General features: G+C 36.4%; 2 protein-coding genes and 2 long non-coding RNA genes across 5 annotated transcripts; 2 read left to right on the top strand and 2 right to left on the bottom strand.

The window, feature by feature from the left end:
- Positions 1 to 914: 914 nt before the first annotated feature.
- Positions 915 to 1,308, bottom strand: LOC116402197. The gene is made up of 2 exons (XR_004214649.1): positions 1,207 to 1,308; positions 915 to 1,031 (listed from the first exon to the last, which is right to left on the bottom strand). It is a non-coding gene; the product is annotated as an uncharacterized LOC116402197 (long non-coding RNA).
- Positions 1,309 to 9,965: 8,657 nt separating this feature from the next.
- Positions 9,966 to 11,257, bottom strand: LOC101208177. The gene is made up of 2 exons (XR_180877.3): positions 11,052 to 11,257; positions 9,966 to 10,415 (listed from the first exon to the last, which is right to left on the bottom strand). It is a non-coding gene; the product is annotated as an uncharacterized LOC101208177 (long non-coding RNA).
- Positions 11,258 to 11,900: 643 nt separating this feature from the next.
- LOC101208422 (prostamide/prostaglandin F synthase) lies at positions 11,901 to 15,169 on the top strand. Of its 2 annotated transcripts, XM_031880521.1 has the most exons (8): positions 12,356 to 12,494; positions 12,612 to 12,706; positions 13,308 to 13,354; positions 13,489 to 13,603; positions 14,095 to 14,139; positions 14,403 to 14,462; positions 14,556 to 14,657; positions 14,748 to 15,169. In XM_031880521.1, exons 2-8 carry the CDS (start codon positions 12,674 to 12,676, stop codon positions 14,868 to 14,870), a joined length of 525 nt encoding a protein of 174 aa, XP_031736381.1. In that variant the 5' UTR covers positions 12,356 to 12,494; positions 12,612 to 12,673; the 3' UTR covers positions 14,871 to 15,169. The 2 variants fall into 2 exon arrangements, with proteins under 2 accessions (XP_004149685.1, XP_031736381.1); XM_004149637.3 differs by lacking the exon at positions 12,612 to 12,706 and having other exon boundaries at positions 11,901 to 12,494.
- A 1,442-nt stretch (positions 15,170 to 16,611) lies between these two features.
- LOC101209150 (ethylene-responsive transcription factor ERF011) lies at positions 16,612 to 17,370 on the top strand. The gene has a single exon (XM_004149640.3). The coding sequence runs from the start codon at positions 16,707 to 16,709 to the stop codon at positions 17,184 to 17,186; it is 480 nt and encodes a 159-aa protein (XP_004149688.1). The 5' UTR covers positions 16,612 to 16,706; the 3' UTR covers positions 17,187 to 17,370.

Here is a 17,370-nt window from a genome sequence, read left to right on the forward strand (position 1 = left end):
TTTGGGGAGGGGATAAAAGCATCTTTCATCTTAGAAATAAGCTTAGCAGTTAGCACTAACCTTTATATAAGAAGTTAACACCGGTTTGATTGCTTCTTAAAGTTCAGCTACGAAATCTGGTAAAGAGAAAGACCTAATCCATAATGTTAAAGAGGAAAAGACCAAGTCAGATTCCTTTATTCAAACAGGTTAGTATCACATCTCCAAAGGAAAAACTTACGGACCTCTGCGACGAATTTCCTTGAATGATGTAGCAGCACCTGATTCTTCAAACATAGTTTCATTTATGCTATGAAAAATAAGATTGATAAATAAAACTTTCGGCTACAATGAGCCACATAAACATAAAGCTGTGACAGGAAAACAAAAGCTAACAGATAATTAACTATACAGTTTGTAAGCAAAATACCAAATAGCCCATAATCAAGATCACAACTGAAGCAAACAATAATGTGTAGTTTATCATTTCCAACCAAATAATTCAATAACAAATAAGGTCAAATGGCCAAATAATATGTCCTTTCACATAAATATTTACTCCTGAATTTTTTGAAGGATAATGTTACCGCTTCTCTCCCACGTTTCACAAAATTTTTTACATATTATATTTTTTTTACATCTTCCTATTGAAGAATCTCATTTGAGCATTTTGTGGTCAATTTGACTTGAAAGAAACGGCCAAACTTTCAATAAGAAAGAAGCAAGATGCCCAGTTTTTTTTAACTGCTGTTTTTCTCTACTTTTTTTTTTTTTTAACTTGCTGTAAATTGGAGATGTTTTCCATAACTACTTTGGCTTATGTAATTTACCTTCTCCCTAAATGCAACCATAAATCAAACAAACTAGATGAATAAATTTACACCACAGAAATCCATCCTATGAAGACTACAGCGGAGAAAGACGGGATAAGGATAAAGCATAGGAAGAGCAAATACCCCATGGGAAGTAAACTGATAAAAAATACTTTGTCTTGAGAGTAATATATCCCGAACCAATTTTCTGCCAGCCATTAAGATTTACCCACTGCAACTCTGCACACAAATATTTTCTTATAAACAATAATTAACACAATCTAATTGGTATCTTATGGATATAAAAGACAGCATGGATCCATATTGAAAGGATTTCAAATTAGTCTACGAACAAAGAATTTGGAAGGATTTGTGATCAACTAAGGAGCTCTCGACTTTCTTCGCTGGAATTTACCTTCCTTGGGTACTTATCGACCAGAGACTGGAAGTAATTGTGCTCTTCGTCCATAGTAGTCATCCAACCAGCAAGGGAAAGACCACGACGCGCAGTGGAATAGGAAAAGAGCGTCGAGCACAGCCTTCGTGTCACCAGCAATCGTTTTTCCTTTATTGGTAGACCGAAAAAGGCTTTGTCAAGCAGGCAGGCATGATTGTCACTCGATCGACAGTTGAGAAATCCAGCGCTGTTAGGGCCGGGAGAAGAAGATGGCCGTGAATCGCGATTTTGAGGAAGACGAAGAAGATAAGAGAAGGGGAGAGGACGAGAAAGTAGAGAGAGAGCCGTTAGAGAAGAAGTAGGGAAGAAATTCTTTTATTTAAAATTCAATTGCATTATTTATTTATTTATTTAATTTCTTTTATTTATTTATTTAATTTAAATAATATACATAAATTTGCAAATTGGAATATATAGTTATATTACTTATTATAGAATATAAAATGAAAATAGTGATTAGTAGTGATTAGAAGAAATGTCTAAAATAAACAAAAATAATAAATATTCAAAAAAGATATTCTTTTTTTATTTAAATAATACGAAGGCTAGTACCCTTCGGGAAGTGATTGGTCTGTCATATGCTATAAACGGGATTAAACTCCATTTCTCATACTTTCACTCATTGATTAACTCATTGTTAAGATTAGGTTAGGTATATTTCGATTTCACACTAAGCCAAGAAATTCAAGAACGATAAACTTTAAAATTTGGGGATAGGGATCAACAAGTTATTGAAATTTTTTTCCTCGCCAAGTATAATTGCTTTATCAATGATTCGGTGAATGTATCTATGTTCAGTTCGTGTGTGTACATGTATGAATCAAATTCATTTTGTTAGGATGGGGATCATCAATTTAATTAGGGATCGGTCTTATGATCAAACAATTCATTGCATTGATTAAATCCAATATAAAAAACCATTTTACCTATACTCAATAGATAAATCCAGTTCCTCAATGAGCCCTAAGCCCTAAGCTAAGCCCTAAGCCCTAAAAGCCCTAAGCCTTAAGCCCTAAGCCCTAAAGCGCCTAAGCCCTAAGTCCTAAGCGCCCTAAGCGCTGTAAAAGCCCTAAAAGCCCAAAGCCCAAGCCCTAAAAGCACAAGCCCTAAACCCTAAAATCCCAAAAGCCCAAAGCACAAGCCCTAGAAGCCCAAACCCTAATTCCTAAAAGACCTAAAAGCCCTAAGCGCCCTAAGAGCCCAAAGCCCGAGCCCTAAAAGCCCAAGCCCTAAAATTCCAAGCCCTAAAAGCCCAAGCCCTAATCCCTAAGCACTAAGCCAAAGGCCCTAAGCCCCAAAAGCACCAAAAGCCCTAAGCCCTAAAAGCCCTAAAAGCCCTAAGTCCTCCTAAAAGCGTTAAGCCCTAAAAGCACTAAGCCATAAGCCTTAAAACCTAAAAGCCCTAAGAGCCCTAAAATCCCTAAAAGTCCTAAGCGCCCTAAACCCTAAATCCCTAAACCCTAAACACTAAAGCCATAAGCCCTAAAATCCATAAGCCCTAAAATCCCTAAGCCCTAAAACCCTAAGCCCTAAAACCCTAAGCCCAAGCCCTAAGCCATAAGCCCTAAGCGCCCTAAAAGCCCTAAACCCTAAAAGCTATAAGCCCTAAGCCCTAAGCGCCCTAAAAGCTCTAAGCCCTAAGCCCTAAACCCTAAAAGCCCTAAAAGTCCTAAAAGCCCTGAAAGGCCAAAGCCCAAGCCCTAAGCCCTAAAATCCCAAGCCCTAAGCCGTAAGTCAAAACCCCTAAGCCCTAAAAGCCCTAAAAGCCCTAAGCCCTAAGCCCTAAAAACCATAAACCCTAATAGCCCTAAGCCCTAAACGCCTTAAAAGCCATAAACGCCTTAAGCGCCCTAAAAGCCCTAAACGCCCTAAAAGCCCAAAGCCCAAGCCCTAAAAACCCAAGCCCTAAAAGCCCAAGCCCTAAAGGCCCGAGCCCTAAAAGCCCAAGCCCGAAAGGCCCGAGCCCTAAAAGCCCAAGCCCTAAGCCATAAGCCCTCAGCCCTAAGCCCAAAGACCTACAGCCCAAAGCCCTAGCCCTAAAAGCGCTAAGCCCTAAGCCATAATCCTTAAAAGCCCTAAGCCCTAAAACCTAAAAGCCCTAAGCGCCCTAAAATCGCTAAAAGCTCTAAAAGCCCTAACCGCCCTAAACCCTAAATCCGTAAACCCTAAACCCTAAACCCTAAAGCCATAAGCCCTAAAAGCTCTAAGCAATAAAACCTAAAATCCCTAAGCGCCCTAAAAGCCCTAAAAGCCCAAAGCCCAAGCCCTAATAGCCTAAGCCCTAAGCCCTAAGCCTTAAAGCCCAAAGCCCAAGCCATAAAAGCCCAAGCCCTAAGCCATAAGCCCTAAGCGCCCTAAAAGCCCTAAAAGTCCTAAAAGCCCTAAACCCTAAAAGTTATAAGCCCTAAAAGCCCTAAGCCCTAAGCGCCCTAAAAGCCCTAAGCCCAAGCCCTAATAGCCCAAGCCCTAATAGTTCAAGCCCTAATAGCCCAAGCCCTAAGCCTTAAGCCCTAAAAGCCCTAAGCCCTAAGCCCTAAAACCTAAAAGCCCTAAGCGCCCTGAGCGCCGTAAAAGCCCTAAAAGTCCTAAAAGCCCTAAAAGCCCAAAGCCCAAGCACTAAAAGCCCAAGCCCTAAACCCTAAAATCCCTAAAACCAAAGCACAAGCCCTAAAAGCCCAAACCCTAAGCCATAAGCCATAAGCACTAATCCCTAAAAGCCCTAAGCTCCCTAAAAGCCCTAAGAGCCCTAAAAGTCCTGAGAACACAAAGCCTGAGCCCTAAAAGCCCAAGTCCTAATCCCTAAGCACTAAGCCAAAGGCCCTAAGCCCTAAAATTTCTAAAAGCCCTAAAAGCCCCAAAAGCCTAAATGCCTTAAAAGCCCTAAAAGCCCTAAAAGCCCTAAAATCCCTTAAAGTCCTAAAAGTCCCAAACCCTAAACTCTAAACCCTAAACCCTAAAGCCCAAAGCCCAAGCCCTAAAAGCCCAAGCCATAAAAGCCCAAGCCATAAAAGTCCAAGCCCTCAGCCCTAAGCGCCTTAAAAGCCCTAAAAGCCCAAGCCCTAAAAGCCTTAAGCCCTAAGCCCTAAAGCCCAAAGCCCAAGCCCTAAAAGCCCAAGCCATAAAAGCCCAAGCCCTAAAAGCCCTAAAAGCCGTAAAACCGTAATAGCCCTAAGCCCTAAAAGCCCTAAAAGCCCGAAAAGCCCGAAAAGCCCTAAGCCCTAAGCGGTAAGCCCTAAAAGCCCTAAGCGGTAAGCCCTAAGCCCTAAACCCTAAATCCTAAGCCCTAAGCCCAAAGCCCTAAAAGTCCTAAGCCCTAAAAGCCCTAACCAATAAGCCCTAAGCCCTAAGCACAAAAAGCCCTAGGCCCTAAGCCCTAAGCCCTATAAGCCCTAAGCCCTAAAAGCCCTAAGCCTTAAGCCCTAAGCCCTAAAAGCCCTAATCCCTAATTCCTAAGCGCTAAGTCCTAAAAGTCATAAGCCCTAAACGCCCTAAGCCCTATAACCTAAAATCCCTAAGCGCCCTAAAAGCCCTAAAAGTCGTCAAAGCCCAAGCCCTAAAAGCCCTAAGCCCATGCCCTAAAAGCCCTAAGCCCTAAAAGCCCTAAGCCCTAAAAGCCTTAAAAGCCCTAAAAGTCTTAAGCCCTAAAAGCCCTAAGTCGTATGCTCTAAATGGTAAGTCTTAAGCCCTAAGACCTAAACGGTACACTCTAAGCAGTAAGCCCTAAAAGCCCTCAGCCCTAAAACCTAAAAGCCCTAAAAGCCCAAAGCCCAAAGTCCTAAGCCCTAAGCTCTAAAAGCCCTAAGCCCTAAGTGGTAAACTCTAAACGGTAAGCCCTAAGCCCTAAAACCTAAAAGCCCTAAGGGCCCTAAAAGCCCTAAGAGCCCAAAGCCCAAGCCCTAAAAGCCCTAGTCCTAAGCCCTAAGCCAAAGGCTCTAAGCCCTAAAAGCCCTAAATGACCTAAAAGTCCTAAGCCTTAAAAGCTATAAGCTCTAAAAGCCAAACTCTAAGCACCCTAAAAGCCCTAAACGCCTTAATAGCCCTAAGCCCAAGCCCTAAAAGCCCAGGCCCTAAGCCCTAAGCCCTAAAAGCACAAAGCCCAAAGTCCAAGCCCTAAGCCCTAAGCCCTAAGCCCTAAAAGCCCTAAAAGCCCCAAAAGCCCTAAATGCCCTAAAACCCCTAAAAGCCTTTAAAGTCCTAAAAGCCCTAAGCCCTAAAGCCCAAAGCCCAAGCCCTAAAAGCCCAAACCATAAAAGCCCGAGCCCTAAACCCTAAGCGCCCAAAAAGCCCTAAAAGCCCTAAAAGCCCTAAGAGCCCTAAATGCCCTAAATGCCCTAAAAGCTCTAAGCCCTAAGCGGTAAGCCCTAAAAGTCCTAAGCCCCAAAACCTAAAAGCCCTAAGCGCCTTAAAAGCCCAAGCCCTAAGCCCTAAAAGCCCTAAACCTAATCCCAAAGCCCTAAAAGCCCTAAGACCTAAGCCCAAGCCCTAACCAATAAGCCCTAAGCCCTAAAAGCCCTAAGCCCTAAAAGCCCTAAGCCCTAATCCCTAAGCGCTAAGCCCTAAAAGCCATGAGCCCTAAATGCCCTAAGCCCTAAAACCTAAAAGCCCTAAGCGCCCTAAAAGCCCTAAAACTCGTAAAAGCCCAAAGCCCACGCCCTAAAAGCCCTAAACCCCTAAACCCTAAACCACTAAACCCTAAACCCTAAACCCATAAGCCCTAAACCCTAAAACCTAAAAGCCCTAAGCACCTTAAAAGCTCAAACCTTATGCCCTAAAATCCCTAAGCCCTACGCCCAAAAAGCCCTAAGCACTAAGCCCTAAGCGGTAAGCCCTAAAAGCCCTAAGCCCTAAAACCTAAAAGCCCTAGGCTCCTTAAAAGCCCAAAGCCCTAGCCCTAAGCCCTAAAAGCCCTAAGCCCAAAGCCCTAAAAGCCCTAAGCCCTAAGCCCCAAGCCCTAACCAATAAGCTCTAAGCCCAAAAAGCCATAGGCCCTATGCCCTAAGCATTAAGCCCTAAAATCCCTAAGCCCTAAGCCCTAAGCCCTAATCCCTAAACGCTAAGCCCTAAAAGCTATAAGCCCTAAAACCTAAAAGCCCAAAGCCCACGCCCTAAAAGCCCTAAGCCCTAAAAGTCATAAGCCCTAAGCACCCTAAAAGCTCTAAACGCCTTAAACACCCTAGGCGCACTAAAAGCCCAAAGCCCAAGCCCTAAAAGCCCTAGGCCTAAAAGCTCAAGCCCGAAGCCCTAAGCCCTAAAAGCTTAAAAAGGAACCAGCAACTCTGTCACGGCTGATTTTGGTGTGAAAGAGGGCAGTGTTGGCATCAGTAGTGACAATGGTAGCGGTGGCGCCGAGCTTGGCGAAGAGCATGGCCACATCGACCATGGGTAACAAGTGGCCATGGCTCACAAATGGAAGGAAAATGATATCAAGTTCATCATCACTTTTTAGGGACATCGTGAAGAAGAAGAAAAAATCAATAGAATTGATGGATTCTTTGAAGAACTAATTAGCTTTGTTAAATTTGGAAATATATATAATAGTCATTTTATAGATTAATTAAAATATGATGAAAAAGTTTTGTCACAGCACAACATATGTTTACGTAGGACATAACGATAAAAGATATTGCAAAAACCAAAAGATTCTCAACTTACAAGAAAACTCAATACATATTATTATTAAAGTAGATAATTATACAGAAATAAATTGATTTATTTTAATATACCATTGGTAAACATTATAGTTAGTCGTGTCCTTTAGTCATTTGGTAAGTGCCCCATTGTACTCATTTGTAGAACACATATTAAAATACGGGGGTAAAAGGTTAAACCAACTTCGATGACAAAGATGAATTTTGACCACCACTGTGACCAATTTCGACGATCACTTTGACAACCAATTTTGGCAATGACTATGTATGATTACTAGCTCTGACAATTAAACTCCAATAGTCAAATCGACAATCACCTCCGACGACTTACGGTTTCAACTCCGGTAGCCAACTACAATGACCACTATGGTGGCTCACTCCAACAAAAATCACCTCCTACTGCCAATTTCGACCACAACCCCTCCATTGGCTAGCTCCAATGACTTCCTTTAGTAACCGAGTTCAATGATCACCTCCATGATCAAATTTTCTTGAGATGATTGTGAACCTGTGATTATCTGGCTGATTGAATATATTTTGAATAGGGATGATATTCCCTTGTCTTGTTTTTCTTTTCTTCATCCTTCCATTTATGTTAAATGGTTTGCGGTGTAGCCTTATGATTTAGCTTGTGACCAACTATATTGAATTCATCTTGCACTTTAATTTTGAGGTTAGATCGTTTTAGTTGGTTATTTTTTAAAACTTAAGGGGCCGTTTGGGGGAAGGGTTATCACTATTGAGTTAGGGTTATGGTAACCCAACCCTTGTTTGGGGGAAGGGTTATCATAACCCTTATCATAACCCATCTTCCCTCTCTCTCTTCCTTCTCAATCCCTCTTCAACCCTCCATAATCTTACTTTTTCAATTCTCTATAATCCTACATTTTCAATTTCCATACGTTTACCATTTCATTTTTTTTAAAAAAAATTACTAATTTATTTATCGAATGCCATTTGTTTTTTAATTAATTTAATAATCTTAAAAGAATTTTGTTTTTAATTTATTTTATTTACAAAATAAATTTTAAATAAATATTAATTGTGATTAGTTTATGCGTATTTACTTTAATTTTTTTATTATTTTATGTCTTTTATTTGTTTTTTACCTTTTCAAATATTTTATTTTAAAACTAATCTATATATATCTAAACTATTTCGGATAAATTTGAGTTAAATAAATTTCTAAAATATGAATTTTATTAAACTTATAGAAAAATCAAAAAAGACGATTTAAACCTAAAAAATGTATAACAAATATTTTTTTTGGAAGTATTTAAACTTTAAATGTTTAAGAATTTTCTTTTTTAAAAAATCAATTTAATGGTGAGATTTGATTTAAGATTTATTTGAATTAAATTTTGAATCTAATTTTTTACCAAATTATGCTATATTTTTGCAAAATGTACTTTTTTTTTTCTCTTTCTTCTTCGTTATTTTTATATCTTTCATTGATTTATTATAATTTTTTTATCATTTTTGTTGCTCCTTTAATTTAAAAAGGAGAAAAAAAAAACGTAATATTGAGATAAGAAGAAAACTGAGAATGTTTTATCCTTAAAGAAAAAATAGTAATTTATTCAATCGAAACGATTACTTAAAAAAAATTCATATTGTATTTAAATAAATTAAGAAAAATTGTGTTACAAAAACTAGAACAATTTGGTAAATTAAATATACAAAATTTGTGTATTGGAATTAGAATATGAATTTTTTAAAAAAATTAATAATTTATTTGCACGTAACAATTACGTCAAAAAAATATGTGTATTGGATTTAGAATACAAATTTCTTTAAAAAATCAATAAATTATTTGCACATGACGACAACGTATAAAATGTTGAAAATAGACGTCACATTTAAAAAAATTATTGAAAATTGTTTTACGAAAATAGAATAATTTAGTAAATTAAATACACAAAATTTTGGTTGGATTTAAAATATGAATTTTAAGAAAAATGTGTAAAAAATAAATTTCATAATGCTACGTACATAACCCTTCCCTCAAACACATCTTATCAGAAAACTATCACATAACACTTCTCACAAACACATCTTATCATAACACTATCATACTTTAGTCACATAACCCTTCCCTTAAACAACTTTTATCATAAAACTAGTTTTATCATAACACTAGTTTTATCATAACTCTAACCCTAACCCTTCCCCCAAACGGCCCCTAAGAGATTAGAAAAGACATGCAAGGGTAACATGAGGATCATTTCGAGTTGGTACAAAATCATGTTCATTAGAAGACGGGAGAGAGAGCAACAATAGTGCATCTTTTGTGTAGTTGGTAAATTTTCTTTAGTTTTATCTATTTTTAATGTTCATAAGAACACTAAAATAATGAGATCAAAGAAGGCATGGTTCTCCTCAACTAAACAAGATTGAAGAACATAATATCCGACTTAACACGACAACACCCCAACATTGGACTATAAGAAAGAAAGCAATAGGACCTCTACCTTTCCTAGTCCCCAATTGTTGGATTGAGGAAAAAAAGAAATGAAAACGAAAAACAATATTCAATATCGAAGTGAAAAGACCCATCTTGCACTAATCTTAGATTCTTAGCAAAGTGGAAAGATCATACTCTACCTGTTTACACTAAATGTCTTCCCTAATATTTATGGACCCGGCAATGATGTCAATAAGTCTCACTGTATTGTAAGAAGTGTAAAGAGTGTGTTGAGATGACACAAAATTAGCGCCGTACTACCATAACATAGGAATTTTTCCTGCAAAGTGATATGATGAACTTCCAACCAATAATATGCAAATGAAAAACAAAGTTAAAGTAGTTTTGGGTGGCATAAACCAAATGGAAATCAAGATTTGTAAAGTAGAGTAATGGAAACAAGATTCACCACAAACAAGCAAGCAAGATTTTTCAACCAATGAGTTGAAGCTTTCACAACGTATACACTCAACATTCAACTCCATCTGAAGTTCCCCAGAACTACTTCCACAAATTGAGACAAAAGAACACAAATAAACAACAAAATCATTAAGAAACCACTACCTGAAAATGAGGAAAGCGATCACGAGAACAAGAGATAGAGATCACGGTGAAAAGAGCTGTTTGAAATGACTTTGGCAGTGAAAAAAGTGAATTTAAGTTTAACATTGTCAAAATTACAACCGAACATACCTTTTAGTGGTTTAGCCAAAAGGGAAGGCCTTGTTGGTTCCTATTGGACCATTCTTTTTTGTAGATAATCCACATGGTGTCCCAAGTAAAAGAAGATAACCTTTGCAAATTCTTGGGTGTTTTATGCATAAATATCCATGCAAGATTATACATATTCAATGATTGTTTCATCGAAAACATATTTCTCCTAGCTCTACATATCCATGTTGCTAAGCATGACTATCCCGAATCCTGACCTATGCTAAGTTGAGCTGGTAGTACTAGTACCTGTCTCCTTTGCGGCCGCCTCTTCTTCCAGCTTCTTTTTCCAGTATTCATCAAGAGGTGGCCCAAATATTGCTTTCCCAGAAACAACACCGATGCTGCAAGCAACAAATATATTACAGTCTAATCAACTTGTCAAGTAATTTTCCATTCTGAATCAATGGTTTTACTTTCGGCCCAAAACTCATCAAGAGCTTAAAAACACTGTGCAAAACTTCCAAGAATGAATTGTTGAAACACAGAGCTTATCACCAAAATGGAAAACAATATTAATTCATAAACAACTAATGCTACAACCTATAGAAAGTCGAATATGAACAGAACCCCTTTCTGTAAAAACTTCACAAATATAAAATTTCGTTGTTTTCCAGCCTTCATAAACATCTTGCATTAACAAAACTTGAGACACTGTAAGTAAATTAGAAATCTTCCCTAACTAAACCCAAGAACTTCAAACCTTTCAACATTCTTCAGTTTTTGCACACATTATTGTTATATTCAATAACGAAATTCTTATTACAATAGACAGAGAAGCAAACTGAACCCATCCAAAATGGAGAAACAAGAATTGAGAGGGAAGATAACAAAATTATTGAATCAAATTTCAAATTCAATCAATCAATGATAGGTAGATAGCAATTCGAACGTCAAAATCAATAGATCAAATCTCTAAATTGATTGATTAATTGATAAAGGGTAAAAGGAAGGGATGTAAAATTGCGAAGAACACTTACATGACCGCACCCATTACCATGGGAAACGAGAGGAACCTGCTTCGACCCAACATTCTGAATAACAAAAGCTAGTAATTGGAAATCTCTTTAGCTTGATCGCTCGCTGCTTCTTAAGGATTGAGGGTCCGTCACAAAGGAGGGTTCTGCCGATAACACATATGGATCTATGATGATTGGACTTATGCCCATGATTTATTAGGTCACGTTACTCAACCGTAATGAAAACTAGTATCATAGAAATGAGATGAATTACAAAGATTGGATTCAACTATAAACCTACACATTTTACCATTATTACCATCGATTTTTTGTAATTTTTAACTAAAATCGGATTGAATATTTTTCATCTTAATTATAATACAACACTGATTACAAATTTTGAAACCATATCACACATCTGATTATGAAAAGTAAGTAAACAACCCGAAAAGTAATCAATTGACGCTCATTTTTTACCTTAGGATCGATGGTAGTCAAGGTAAATAAAGTAATATTTAAATTTTGATGAAAAACACGTGTATATATATATATTTTTTTTTTAATCCTTGTTTAGAGATGAAATCAGGGTGCTACCACATGATTTCTAATAAAAATAATAAATTTTACTAAACTCGACTAAGACATAAGGTCTCCAGAGTTAACTTGTGTGTTATTTATTTATCATACTTAAAAATAGTGCAATTTTTGGGCTCATGAGGTCATCTTTGAGTACTCATTAGTCAGTCACAATGTCTGATATGATATTTTTGTTTTGGTATGAAATCAGTAAACAAAGAAAAATATAAGACGTAAACAAGTAGATAAAGGGATTTAGATGAAGGAGAGAGAGATTAGATTCATTTTATTAAAGAGAAAATATGTAGATTCAAATTCTTAAGTAACATAAATACCAACACTTATGTTGAAATGATATGAGATTTTTGTGGTGAGTGTTGGATTGTTTTGTTGCTAAGCCAATTGGTAAATAGACTCAAGAAAGGAGTAAAGAAACAAGAAAATTCTTGAGCCTCTAATCTAAGAAGAAGAAAAACAAGTAAAGAAACAAGAAAATTCTTGAGCTAAATTTTGTGGCTTACAATTCAATTTCATTTCACAGGGGAAGCTTCAGACTTCAGAGCAATGAATTCAATTTCTGCTCACACCCATAACCCTTTTCGATCTGCTTCCCATTCAATTTTCCCCTCCTCTTTCACTTTCAACTTCCCTTCCCAGTTTCCCTCTCATCCGTTTCTCAATCCTATTTCTCCCAGTTGCATCCTCAATTCTGCAAGATTACGGACCTCTAATCCCCATGTTCGTCGCAATTTCAGGTCGTCTCAAGTTCTCAAGGCTTCCACTTCTTCTGGATATGTCCCAGAGATTGGGGAAATTCTCGGGGATGTTCGTATTTTCACTGCTGGTGGTGAGCCAGTTCTGTTCAAGGATCTTTGGGACCAGACTGAGGTAATCTAACAACCATTTCCTCTTCTGGGTTTGTCCGAATTTACTGATTGAAGTTCTTTTGCTGATTGATTCTGATAATGGGTTTGTGTTTTAATCTGCTTGATCATAATCTGAAAGCTGCAACTGTAGACTGCATAATGCTGAGACGAAGAAGAAGAAGAAATAATTAAGAATTGGACATGGAATTCCTTGGTATTATGCATAAATTATTGGTAATTTATTTGGTCTGAACTTTGATGTTTCTTTCCTTCCAAGTAATGGAAATAAAAAGGGACAGCTTAAGAATGATTCTAACTGAGTAGAGGTGACAGCTTCAGTGTGTAATGTTCCCTTCCTTTTACTTGAGATAGAAACCATGTAGCATATTGAAGAACAGAGCAAAAAGGAGGAAAATGCTGTTATGTTATAAATCTCAAATTTTGGCAGTTTTTGAAAACATTGGTTGAAACTAGATCATAAACCAAAAAGTTTACAGGTGTAATGAGGGTTTATAAGCAAAAAAAAAAAACCAAATGATTACTGAAAAGGGACCTTAGCTAACTGAAATTCCAATTCATAAGCAGTGAGTGTAGTGTATTTGAAAAACTCCACTGCAATGCTATCCTACCCTCTCAGGGACTATTTCATGGTAGAATTAACATCTGGATATATATGATTCATGAGTAACATATCTAGAGAGCTCAATAGTGTTACATTTACTGACTTATACAACTTGATACGTTATGTAACAAGTGGAGGCATCTATATCTCCATATTATAAGTTATAGATTCAAAGATGTGATATTTGATGATATTTGTTTGGTGTTTACGTAGGGAATGGCTGTTGTTGCACTTTTGAGACATTTTGGATGCTTTTGCTGGTAAGTCCTATCAATTTGGACCATTCATTTGCAGTTTTTTTTCCTTTGCAGGAAAAGAGGTTGAATATCTTTTTGTTTTGGTAATTTCATCTGTGTTATTTTTGTGACAGACAGCTACTTGTTCTTATTTCTAGTTGGGAACTTGCTTCCACTCTAAAAGAATCCAAAGAAAGATTTGATTCATCTGGTGTTAAATTAATAGCTGTAGGCATCGGTACTCCAAATAAAGCACGTATCCTAGCCGAGCGGGTATCAACTTTTAATTTTCCATGGCTGCATCATGTTTTTAACTCTTAGAAGACATCTCTTTATTAATAGTTATACTATGTAGCTTAGATGCTCTAAATCAAAATAAATCATAATACTATATTCCTGACTTCATTAAATTTGGATATTGTTATTTATTGTTTTAATGTTAATTTTGAAGAGATTCTAATTATGTAAACATGCATGACATTACATTTTAAAAAGTTTCTAATTATAAGTGATTTAACTTTTTAAGTTTGTATGTAATAAGTATTTAGTGTTAACTCTCCTTAGCATAATGATATATGACTTTTACAGTATTGATTTTGTTAACACAAATTGGTTAGATTTTTCTTCTAAAGAAAGAAGTAGGGATTAAATAACCACAACCCTAAAGTTTGTAGACTGAACTTATAATATTATCATCTCTCTTTTGGCTTCTTCTGTTCTGCTTTCATGGCATTAACATTGCTTCTTCATCCTTCAAATTCCAGTTGCCTTTTCCAATGGATTGCCTTTATGCTGATCCTGATAGAAAGGTAATACGAAGCTATAAATCTCCTTTCTATAGCATCATTACATTCGTTGTCGTTTTTCTTTGTTTTTTCAAGTTGAAGAACATAGGTGATATTGAACATTCAACCTATAAGATGATTATGATTTATGCAATCTCTGAAGTAACCTTGAGCAATGATCTAGACATAAAAACAATATGCCAAAGTGAATAATTTGAATTGTTCTCATCTATTTTGATATTTGCCTCTAATTCTTGTGAAATCTAATCAAAATATTGTTCTTACAGGCATATGATTTACTAGGTCTATACTATGGCTTTGGTCGTACATTCCTTAATCCAGCTAGTGTAAGAATTCTCCTTCCATGTACTTCATGTACTCCACATAAATTTTCTTTCCGTTTGAACTTTGTTTTACCCCCAATTGTCAAATGTTTCTAGGTCAAGGTGTTTTCAAAGACGAGATTGGACATCATGCGAGAAGCCATGAAAAACTATACTTTTGAGGCTACCCCGGACGATAAAAGCAGCGTGTTGCAGCAGGTCTTATTTGTGTTTTAATCACATGAAGAACACTAGCCTTTAGATCTTCTATTTGTTGAAACTTTCTTATTTCATGTTTGTCGTCATTAGGGAGGGATGTTTGTTTTCAAAGGCAAGCAACTGTTGTATGCTCGAAAAGACGAAGGTACTGGCGACCACGCTCCCTTAGATGATATCTACAACATCTGCTGTACTCAAGTCCCTGCAACCTGAAGCAATTGAACTGTTGTTGTATGCTCAAAAACGATGAAGGTATCAATGGCCACACTTCGACATCCATTGTTGAGTCATAGCATGAATCTTCACTCTTGGTTCTTAGATATTTTGATTGGTATGTGTCCCTTCTTATAGGGTGATTCAATGAAATACATAGTGATATTACAATTTATCTATGAATATGTTTTATGTTAAACATTTTCAATACTTTTTCAAAAATACTCTTTAGTTCAAATAGTAAACATAGATATTTTAGACCTTGCGTCTTTCATCAATGAAACATAATTATTCTTCAACGAGTCATGGCTTCGTTATTAGAACCCTAGAATTCTTCGTTTAAAGTTGATCCATCTTATTTACTATCTAATTAGTCACACCAAGTAAATCATCCTAAATGATCACATGATATCAAGCAATGCAAAGTAAACAATCTTAATTCGAAATCAAATTACATTTGCAACATGTCGAAGCAAACAGGATTGAAGCAAACATGATAAACAACAATGAAATTACATTTACCATTGATGTCTATTTTGATTGATCCATCGATAAAATCTCATTACGATTACATCAATCTAAAAATTGATAAACATGGTATTAGTCTTAAAGATATCAAGAACATAACCTTTTAGAAGTAAATATGATATGCCAAAAAACGAAGTCGATCGATCCAATGAAACACCCGAGAAGAATTCAAACCAAACAATATTTAAAGAAGAAAAAGGTTGTAAAATATATTTGATATAAAAATGAAATGAAGAGTTTATATTATAAGGAGAGGAAATAATTGGAAGGAAATTTGGCCGTCCTAAATAATATAAAAAAAGGGGGGGATGGCCCACATCTCACTCATTAATTAGGGTTTTAGTAACATGAAAATCCCATATTGCCCTTAATACTTTTGAGAAGAAACGAAGGTTAAAGATGTAATTTGGGAATATATCGTTATTGCGTTTTATCAAAAAAAGTCAATTCCGAACGGTATCTCTGCACCGACCACCGACCTACCCTCGGTCTCCTCTTTCACTTTTTATTTTTATTTTTAAGTTAGTATTATTTATAAAAAATTTAAAAACATATATTTTCAAGCATAACAAAGTAATCCAAAATTTTGATATAATTTATAAATATTCTTTTACATTTTTGATATACTGGTTTTGAAATATATAATCCAATTTGTGGCACGACATCCCATGATAAATTTGTTTGGAATTTTTGTATGAGTTTGGTTAGAAAATTTTGGAAGTAATCAAACAAAGATCATTAGGTCCTAACCATAACATTGGTAATTAATTAATCTCCTCCAACTTGTAATTCTAACATTCCAATCTCACCCCAAATCTTTAATTTAACATTTCTTTTTTTTTTTCTCAATTTAATTATTATTTTGAAGTCCAAAATTTAAAAAAAAAAAAAAAAAAATCTCTTCTCTCTCAAACCATTTTTGGAAATGACTCGAATACCCTTTTAAACCTATTCCTCGAATTCTACATGTTTAGAGAATTGGAGGACTAAAAAGGAAGACTTCCAAAAGTTATACCAAAATGGCAAAACCTTTTTCTTAATAATTAAACAAGTGAGGTGGATTATGTCGGTGAATTTGGATATGGAATATATAATAATGTATATGAAATTCAAAGTTAAATCACAAATTAAATGATTAGAAAACAAAAGTGAAGATATAGACAAAAAATTTAGTTGGCCAAATCGCCAACATATTTTTATAATTAAACCCAACAGAGAAAAAGAGAAAAAGAGAGAAGAAGAAATCTTTCAAAATAAGAAAAACAGAGAGAGACTTCCAATTCTCTCTGTTTTGAGAGAAAAAGAGAAATGAAAGACAGAAAGGAAGAGAAAAAATCAAAGCAATTCAAGGGGATAAGGATGAGAAAATGGGGGAAATGGGTTGCCGAAATTCGAGAACCCAATAAACGCTCTCGAATTTGGCTGGGTTCTTATTCCTCCCCCGTCGCTGCCGCCCGTGCTTACGACGCCGCCGTCTTCCACCTCCGTGGCCCCACCGCTCGCCTTAATTTCCCTGACTTTTTAACAACCACCGTTGACCGTGCTTCCTCCTTCCCTCTCTCCGCCGCTGCTGTCCGCAAGATCGCTGCCGAAGTCGGCGCTCAGGTCGACGCCCTTGAGTCGTCTCGCCGTCATTCTTCCGACCAAAGTTGTTCTCTCAACCCCACCAAGCTTCGTTGCTGTTCTTATTCTTGTTCAAGTGGTTTTTCCGATCGGGTCGACTTGAATAAATTTCCTGACCCGGAAGATTCCGATGGCGACTGCGTTAGTACTCATTGGACAAGCTGACATTTTTTCTTTGTAGGTTTCTCCATAAAGTATCATTTTAGTTCTTGAATTTTGAAGTTTTTAATTTTAGTTCGATCTATGTTAATGATCTAATTTTAACTTTCTGCTTCTGTTAAATCTAAATTCAAACGTGTTTTATTAGCAAAAACCGAAAACATAAACTTGCAAGTTTAGTCTTTAAAAT

The sequence above is a fragment of the Cucumis sativus genome, chromosome 2 (genome assembly GCF_000004075.3).
Source record: "Cucumis sativus cultivar 9930 chromosome 2, Cucumber_9930_V3, whole genome shotgun sequence".
Lineage (NCBI taxonomy): Eukaryota > Viridiplantae > Streptophyta > Magnoliopsida > Cucurbitales > Cucurbitaceae > Cucumis > Cucumis sativus.

Bases quoted from the DNA above. Each gene is read 5' to 3' on its own strand.
- LOC101208422 (XM_004149637.3), top strand. From the start codon at position 12,171: ATGAATTCAATTTCTGCTCACACCCATAACCCTTTTCGATCTGCTTCC. The intron at 13,355-13,488 runs GTAAGTCCTATC...TCTTATTTCTAG, and splicing joins CATTTTGGATGCTTTTGCTG to TTGGGAACTTGCTTCCACTC. The intron at 13,604-14,094 runs GTATCAACTTTT...TTCAAATTCCAG, and splicing joins CACGTATCCTAGCCGAGCGG to TTGCCTTTTCCAATGGATTG.
- LOC101209150 (XM_004149640.3), top strand. From the start codon at position 16,707: ATGAAAGACAGAAAGGAAGAGAAAAAATCAAAGCAATTCAAGGGGATA.